Source organism: Calidris pugnax, unplaced genomic scaffold, assembly GCF_001431845.1.
Source record: "Calidris pugnax isolate Ruff unplaced genomic scaffold, ASM143184v1 scaffold31, whole genome shotgun sequence".
Classification (NCBI taxonomy): domain Eukaryota; kingdom Metazoa; phylum Chordata; class Aves; order Charadriiformes; family Scolopacidae; genus Calidris; species Calidris pugnax.
Window position 1 is genome coordinate 10,048,334 of NW_015090786.1, and position 9,522 is coordinate 10,057,855.

Genomic DNA, 9,522 nt, shown 5'->3' on the forward strand with positions numbered 1-9,522 from the left:
CTCTCCACTGGGAGGTTTGTATTTTCCTTCTCTGTCACATCAGGTCTAGGTAGCTGCTGCCCAGCACAGACAAAACTCAAAGACCAAGTGCAGACCGGGTCTTTACACCTTCCATGCTCAGACTTGGTAACAAAGGCACTGCACTGATTCCGTGCATTCAGGGGGTTTACAGCAGGGCTGTGCTCTATTGTCTCCGTATTGCACTGCCTCTTTAAAATCAGAAATGCATGGACAGCTTCAAGGTGCCTCCCACTGAGAAAAGGCTTTAGATGCATGCATAGAGACAGCGGAGCCATCCTCCCCTGAGCTGCAGGGCAAACCTGCTTGGGAAAGAAATGATCATTCAGTGAAGTCCTCTGGCTGCTTTCAGTGATCCTTTCTCTGCTCCAGCGATAGCGGCGCGTTTGCCGGGGAGAAAGCTGGAGGCTATCCCCAGGGTGCCCGAGACCTCCAAGAAGACAAGAGCAAGTGCAGGTACAGTTAGCTGATGGTGTTATGTCAGTTTATGGATGGTTGGGTTGTCTTTATTTATTTTAAAGCTCTCTCTTGGCATTTTGCAGAAAATCCTGTCTGAAATAGATACCACACCTCGATTTGACCAACATACAGATTTTTCATCCAAGTATTTATTTAGTACTTCTCTTAAATGAATGTTCGCATTTCCAGGCAGCTGTGGGGATCTCTTGTAAAGCAGTCAATTGTTTCAATCATTATTTTGTTTCAGGTTTTAGCTTTCTGCTATTCTGTTGTTCTGCAACTCTCAGTTTGAAAAGCAATGTGCAGGCAGAAGTTTACGAGAGAGTTTCTCTCAGAAATTTATTAAGCGTTGGTACATCGGGGGCTGAGGGTGGTTCCAGGGAAAGAAGGGGACAACAGCTCCACTCTGCAGACTGTTCTTTGTAGCCATGATGGACATTGTTTAATAGCATTTGACACCCTGAAGCCCTGCTGTCTCAAAGCAGAAAAAGCAGTAATGCCTTCTCAGTCTTTTCTGGGCTGGGGTGGGACTGTCCTGACAGCTCGGAGTCTGTGGCAGATGTGGCATGGGAAGATGCAAGAAGGCAGCCCTCCCAGCATTTTGATACAGACTAGAGACAAAATTAGGGAGTGGATTAGATTTTTTTTCCTTAATTTGGTAGGTGAGAATGAAAGGAGAACTGATGTCCTGGCTTCGAAATACATTTCTTAATTAACTATTTCCTCAATAGATCAATTTTTAACATTTGGTACAATTGGCAGTACAAAGAGGGGAGCCTGCTCCTCCGCACCTTCAAGAAGTCAAGGCACTTTGACTTGCTTAAGGAAGATTTCCCCTTTCATCTCAAGAGCCTGTTTGTGGAAGCACTCTCCCCGTGAATGGCAGGTCTGCCTTCACAGCAACGCCCTAAAAGCTGGTTCATGGGACAAAAACTTGTCTATGCAAATTGGCAGAGCTCCACTGGTTTGAGAGAAGCAATAATGGATTATGCTGGCTGAAAATTTGGTCCCCCTACTCAATTAATGGCTGTAAAAAAGGAAAGTGCTGGCTTCACTGCTTTCTTGGGTCCTGGCAACTCTCAGTTAATTAAGAAATGTATTTCGAAGCCAGGACATCAGTTCTCCTTTCATTCTCACCTACCACATTGCTCTGACTGAGACATCTAGTATAAAGCAAAAACTTTGTCCAAAAGGCACATCAGATACTTTTCAGCAAATTGAGGTGTCATCTCATTTTATTTTTTTCACCTTGTAGGGGGGTGGCAGCACTATGGGCGTGAAGACTGGCCATTGCTCTGACTGAGACATCTAGTATAAAGCAAAAACTTTGTCCAAAAGGCACATCAGATACTTTTCAGCAAATTGAGGTGTCATCTCATTTTATTTTTTTCACCTTGTAGGGGGGTGGCAGCACTATGGGCGTGAAGACTGGCAGAGGTTTAAACTGGACTTTACACTCCTATATTGTTGTTTCGCTATGTGCTGAAAACAAAATTTCATCATTGGTAGATAAAACTTCTGGGTGTAACAACCAGTGTATTGTGCAACTCGAGGGATTTTATGATAACAGAAGCATCCTTTCACAGGGTATTTCTTCCCACTGTGCACAGCCAGCAATAGAGCTGTGGGGCAATAAGGTGGCTATTGCTTTCCCTCAAGCACAGAAAATTGCTGTAATTTCCTCTCAGGAAATGTTTTCCTCTTTTTGTTGTCACAGAAGGAGATAAATGAGGCTGTTGCTCGATAACCTCATGGGGACAAAGACAAGGTGACTATCTGCTCAGGAGCTTTGGATGAGGTCTCTCACCTGCCACCGCCGTGCCCTGCCACCCTGGGTAATTCTAACACAAAACCAAGGGCCAGGCAAGCCACGCGTGTCAAAAGAAGACAGAGATGGCCACGAAGCAAGCTGAACATAACCAAAATGCTACCGTCAACCTCAACTTTGCTGCAATCTACAATCTCCACGATGGGGATTTAACCTCCTTGCGAAACTTCTCCTTCCCTTTCAATTTCAGTTACAGCGATTACGACCTGCCACTGGACAGTGAAGATGACATGACCAAAACCCGCACCTTCTTTGCAGCCAAGATTGTGATTGGGGTGGCCCTGGTTGGAATCATGCTGGTCTGTGGCATCGGCAACTTCATCTTCATAGCTGCTCTCGCCCGCTACAAGAAGCTGAGAAACCTCACCAACCTGCTGATTGCAAACCTGGCCATTTCGGACTTCATTGTGGCCATCGTGTGCTGCCCCTTCGAGATGGACTACTATGTGGTGCGGCAGCTGTCCTGGGAGCATGGCCACGTCCTCTGTGCCTCAGTCAACTACTTAAGGACCGTCTCCCTCTATGTTTCTACCAACGCTCTCCTGGCTATAGCGGTTGACAGGTAAGTGGGGTGCTATCACTGCACAAGGAGATGGCCAGAGCCCCTGGGGTTGGCTGTCCAGATGTCTAGGTTTTTAACATGCTCAGCTGCTCTGTAGGATCTGACGTCAAGGTAGGTACTATACAGACCCGGGTAGCTTGTTTCATAGAAATCTAATCACATGAGATCATGACATTACCTGGGAGAAAACTCAGGGGGAATTTCTTAATTGAACATTCCAGGGGAAAAGAATTTTGATTTATTAAAATTGTTTCTTCTTTCATGAAGATATGCCTGATTCAAGCATAGGAGAGGAGTTATGAAATAAGGGAAAGAAGAGAAAGAGAGACAAAACAGAAAACACCCAGAGATGAGGGTGTTGATCAGCACTATATAATCCTGATCCCAACCACACATCTCTAAGGAACCATCACTAGTGGCCTACACAGCTTTTCCGAGTCTAACCTTTCCTATAAACAGTGAAGTAAATACTCTTCAGCAATAGAAATAGTTGACTGGTGATACAGAATTTGACAGGTGAGTTTATCGCACCAATATTTATGGCACTGTCCAGAAAGTGATAAAATGATAGATAAAAACCCAGTTTAGCAGAGATTTTCCTACAGCCTTTATGATGGTGTAAGCAGAAAATAATGATATCCACCTGTAACACTACCTGCTTTACGCTAGAATCCTGAGATATTTCTATGCCTGCCTCTCACTCCCGGAATTTTAACAATATAATTTCATCGTATTCTTTCTTATGACTCCTGTTCTCTTAGCCTCGTACACTGCAGACTGTGATGGATGCAAACACTGAGGATCAGCTTCACGCTGACATAAGTCTGACACGACTGACTCACAGAAAGCCAGAAACCCGTTTCTGTAAACTCTTTACAGAAAGGCGATCACAGGAAGTCATCTTTTATGTACAAACACAATGTACACCTCTGTACACCCTCTGCATATACACACTGTATGATTCCCACATCCCCCTCCTTTTTTTTTTCCAATTTCTCTCTTGTGCCATTAGTTCTAGTCTAATGCTGCATAGTTTTTGGTACCTGATGCAAAAGACAGCTCAGGAGCAGTTAACCCTGCTGATGGTCGTATAGATACAGCTTGTCGCAGCTGATTCAGATGCTATTGACGTCAACAGAAGTCTGTGGAAAGACTCTGGGGAAGTTCAGAGATGTTTTGCCTGGTGTGGGGGAAAGGACAATCAGCTCCTATGAAACAAATCCTTAACAAGTGTCTAACAAAATAACCTTTGAACAGCAGCTGAGGACTCAGCGTTAAGCTTCTGAAAACTATCATGTATGCATTACCATTTTCTACTTATCTTTTTCAACATCTAAAAAACTTTCTTGGAAAGCTCTGCTAGTGCATCCCAGGGTGATGAAGTAACATGGGTCATTGAGCCCTTACGCCTGCTAAGAAATCAGAAGATTTCTAGCATATCTTCCCATGCATCTTTAAAAACAATCCTGGAAATGATTAATCACTGAAGTTTGTTATAAGAACATAGTGTTTTGGTTTCACTGCATTTATTTTTTTTTTATGAGCTTTTGACGTGGTAAACAGAGAGAAACCTCATTCAACAATCAACAATTCCATATTGGTTATGTCATGTGGGTCATTGACTTTTGCCTTGAAAAAGAACAGGCTCCTAACAAAAGTCTTCCCATGCTTAGATCATTCAAAAAGCCTCACCTGTTTAGAGAGGGTAAGTCTGTCCCACAGGATTTCCCTCGAGTACGGGTTGCTTTCACCTTCCTTGATGTCTATTCACATGAAACATAGGAATTTCACATATTTAAGGCCACATCTACACTAGAAAATAACACAATGTGAAAGGAGAGGAGTTAAAAAGCAGGAGTTTGTGCTATGGTCCAATGTCCACCCTGTAAATATTTTGTGGGGTTTAGCTTTAGCTGGGTCCTGTGGACTGAACGACCACAAACACTTGGTGTGTTTCATGTACACTTTTAGAGCACATCTTCCAGGGTAATTTCATCCAAACTCAGTTCATGCCTAGTGTGGCAAGCAATGAAAATCAGGAAATCCACCACAAAAGCGTCGTCCAGACTCTCTTGTAGAGATTTACCCCATCCAGCCAAATGTTCTGCCGAGTAGATACGCATACTTATGACTGCACACACATACATTTTCCCACAACCTTGTTTCCACAGGACCTGAGCTAAAAATACTCATTTATCAGCTCCACAATGAGACTGAGTAATTCTGCTGTCCCTTGACATCTAGCCTGCGCTATTCAGAGTGATGAACAATTCATCTGCTTCCAAGACCTGGCTGATGAAAAGCACCACTGACTTTCCATTTTATTGTAGAATGAATATATCCTGTGGATGCTATCTAAGGATAGAATATATACAGACAGAAAACCCTCCGAATAATAACAAATTCCACTTTTTGAAACAGTCCTTTCTGTTAAATACAATTGTACTGGGAGGTCTGAAGCGTCTCTTGAAAAAAATCTCCTTTTGGAAGAAATATCTTAATCTTTGTGGGACAGTGTACTCTATTGTAAGCTCTTCTTACATCTAGAGCATCTTAAAAAACCATCCCCCACAAAATCCAACCAAACAAAAAATCCCAGAGTGAATGCCATCTGGTCCTAGCCCTTTTGTAACTGAATCAAGGGTAATTGATGGATCTTCTAAGTAATGTACTGTCATTTTTCCACACTTCTTTGTGAAACACTGCAGTACACCTTGCAGCTTTACAGTCATAAGGAGTGCAAATACCTAACTCAAGTTTTATGGTTTGGCAAATTACTTAACACAGCACATTTAAGATTAATTAGCAATAGTCACTGCCAGCAGACAAAATAAAAATTTGCATGGTCAGAAAATGGATACATAGTCCTTTGTTGGTGGCTTGCAAACATGCTTACCTGTAACCATTCACTAGCTTCAGCTCTTTGCACCCCATGGAATAACCAAGAAAATAACAAAACCAGTTATGTATATTTTAGAGATATATATACATATAATAACAATACCAGTTAAGTATATTTAAATAGTTCTCTGCCTAAAGAAAACACTATTTTGTTTCTACATGTTTGGTTTTTCACCTGCACCTGACTAGGTGTATAGCACTGCATGTTTCAAACTCTCACCTGAACATGTGCTGTCCACCAAAGGATTTCCAGATGCTGTATCATGGCACATCCTGGATATGACATCACCTGAGTATCGTGCTAGGTCCTGCAAATGTATTTCTTAGTAATAGGAATATTACCTCTCTTTCTTCTCTTCCAGTCTTTCTGTAACTCCCAGACACGTGATCTGTGTTAAAAACTTTGTGATAAAAATTACAACTTTTTCAGTTTGATCTTGTTAACAGGTGGGAGTTTAAGACTGAGGTCTTAAAACCATCTCCAGACCCCCTAATATATGCTCAGATTTTCAGATTGCCATGTACCCACTGTTTTAACAACCTCTTCAGCCACTCACTCCAGAGTTTCTGCCTAGATTTAGGAACTCGGCTCTAGGCTGCTACTTCGGAAAATATTCTGAGCTCTCCTCATAGACAAATTTGTCAGGTTCCCTTTTTAAGAATGACAGCAATTTCCTTCTGCCTAATTCCGTCCACTTGCATTTTGAAGTGTGTTGTGACTCATAGTGTTTTCACATTTCATTTTTAATGTATTTGTCTGTTCCAGGTATCTGGCCATTGTCCACCCATTGAAACCACGCATGAATTATCAAACAGCAACCTTCCTAATCGCCTTGGTCTGGATCGTCTCCATACTCGTAGCTATCCCATCTGCATACTTCGCTACTGAAACGGTGCTATTTATAGTGAAAAACCAGGAGAAAATTTTCTGTGGTCAAATTTGGCCAGTTGACCAGCAGATGTACTACAAATCATACTTCCTCTTCATCTTTGGCATTGAATTTGTTGCACCTGTGATTACAATGACCTTGTGTTATGCCAGGATCTCTCGGGAGCTCTGGTTTAAAACCGTACCAGGATTTCAGACAGAACAGATAAGAAAGAGGCTTCGATGCCGAAGAAAAACCGTTATGGTACTGATGTGCATCTTGACTGCCTATGTTCTCTGCTGGGCACCTTTCTATGGCTTCACAATTGTCCGTGACTTTTTTCCCACCATCTTTGTAAAAGAGAAGCATTATCTTACTGCTTTTTACATAGTTGAATGCATTGCTATGAGTAACAGCATGATAAACACCATGTGTTTTGTAACTGTAAAGAACAACACCATGAAGTATTTCAAGAAGATCATGTTGCTCAGATGGAGATCAACATACAACGGAAGCAAATCGAGCACAGATTTAGACCTGAGAACAAGTGCAATGCCAGTTACAGAGGAGGTAGACTGCATAAAACTGAAATGAATTTTCTGCAGTTCTAATCTCATATACTTTGGAGAGAGGGTAAAAAGGAAATAATGCCTCCTCAGAAGCTTTTCCCTTGGCTGTGGGAATATCCACCATTGGTGAGAGCCCTTGAAAAGCAGCCTACTGTGCATTTCCACCAGAATACTTTTCACTGGACTGATGTATAACCCCATAACTCAGATGCCGTGCTCAGTTCACCCATCTGTAAATTTGGGATGTAGACACTCATTTTAGAGTTGTTTAAAATTTAAGGTGAACAAAAAGGTCTATGAATGCATTAAAGCCTATTACAATGATGGAAGAGTTGGTTGTTGATCCTAGCAATGATGTCGCTTTGTTTCTTCTTAAGAGAACTCTCTTAACCCCTTTGAGCTTATCGTTAATACCTTCAAGCTATTTGTTGTCCTTCTGCTTACAAGAAGAAGGATGACAAAAATGCCCATGTTGCTTCATGTCACTCTTTATCCTCTCAGTTTATCCCTCATAATGAAGCTCCTTGAAGTCTACAGACTACCAGCTTTCTATTGTCCAATGCGCAGCATGCTCTTATGAAAGGCACAGTCTCTACTGCTTCACAGTCTAGTGAAAACCTCAATTCTCTTCCTGTGACACCTCATTTAAGAATATTCTATCAGCATTCCACTCTGTAGATTGATGCAGTGTTGCTCTGTTTATTATGTATTTGGAAATGGCACAGTTACATATTGAAAGGGGCCTGTTCCCTTCTCTCACCTCCTGGAACCCTATGGCCAGCTTCTGCTGCCTTGAGTCACTGGAAAAGTCTTCATAGAAAATCATAGAGGTGGGGAGCAAGGTCTCCAGACTGTCTAGTCCAACCCTCTGCTCAAGTAGGGTGAGCTAGAACAGGTTCCCCAGGACTGTGTCCAGTTGGGCTTTGACTCCAGGGATGGAGACTCTACAGCCTCCTGGACAACCTGTGCCAGTGTTCAATAGCCCTCAGAGTAAAAAAGTGTTTTCTTCTGTTCAGATGGAATTTCATGTGTTTCAACTTGTTTTGCAGTGGGACCCATGTAAAAGAATAGCGTGTTAGTGGGAAAAAAAAATCCATCCTGCTGAACCAGGCCTAGATATCTTATCAAGTCTATGTACACCTTCAAAATAATGTACAAGTAGGGCCAACATAGCACAGACACCTTGAGACAACCTGTCCTTCTACAAACAATGGAGACGGACTCTAGGCTTCAGCAAGCCAGTCACTGGTTGACTTGAGTAGCTCATTCTCTGGTCAAACATGAAGCAACAACTTAAGATGAATTCTGCATTGCCTCCTCCAGTGCTGTTTTTACTATTCTGATTTTGTGCAACATCAGGGTGGGTGGTTCTTAACTGATAATCGTGATAAAGCAGGTGACAGTAGCAGTAATACCTACTCATTTAAACTACACATAAGATATCAGAGACTTTTGTGTATTGAAATTGTCTTTTCTGTTGTGATGACAAAGTATGTGGTACTGCCTACTTTTGGAGTAAATGGCTTTTGTAAATAATTTGTCTATTTGTGAATTTAAAGTGAGCAGCAAATCCTGCCAATAAAACAATAAACATGCAGTCAATATCACATTGTGAATTATTTTTTCTATTTTTCCCTTAGCTAGAATTTTCCTACCCAAGTGACTAATGTGAATTATCCCATTTCTGCTAAAGAAAACTACGAGGCTGATCAATTATATTTAATGACAAAAGGATACTCAGATCCATTAAAGTGCTCAAATCCTCTCGTCATTAGCTGCTCTTAAAAAATAACATGTTGGAGAGGATCTCATAATTTGCTCTATCAGGCAAAACAATTTCTGAAGTCATTCTTCAAAATTACGTTTTTGAAAAGGGTAAGTACTAAATCCATTTGCTTCCCAGACTGCCAAAGAAATTTAAAGGACCAGAAAGTTGCAGTATTTCATCATCACGAGGCTTAATCTTGCAATTTCTCCTTGGTCTCTCCATGGTTTCTTCAGAAACTAGGCACCTGTATTTATCTCCTGAAACCTGTACTAGTTATTGGGGATTAGCCAGTAATACTACCTGTTATTAGTGCCCTGGTACTCCTTCCATCTGTTTTTCTGAGACTTTTCTTGGTGCAACAAATCCAAACAACTGACAGTTTTCCACACTTGAAATTCACCTTAGGTTGTTATTTTGAAAAAAAGCTCAACCACCACCAAGCAACACGGTACCAAGCAAAAACCAGGGAAAAGAATTGCTTTAAAATTCTGGAAATTACTGCCTTTAGCCTGTGTCTGCACCAACTCCAAACACCCCAAAGCTGGTCA

The 9,522-nt window shown here is 41.7% G+C and overlaps 1 protein-coding gene across 1 annotated transcript; it reads left to right on the forward strand.

Annotated features, from left to right (window-relative positions):
* Positions 1–318: 318 nt before the first annotated feature.
* On the forward strand, positions 319–8,810 carry LOC106902666 (prokineticin receptor 2). Its single transcript, XM_014966343.1, has 3 exons — positions 319–474; positions 2,195–2,867; positions 6,535–8,810. Exons 2-3 carry the CDS (start codon positions 2,371–2,373, stop codon positions 7,229–7,231), a joined length of 1,194 nt encoding a protein of 397 aa, XP_014821829.1. The 5' UTR covers positions 319–474; positions 2,195–2,370; the 3' UTR covers positions 7,232–8,810.
* Positions 8,811–9,522: the final 712 nt, after the last annotated feature.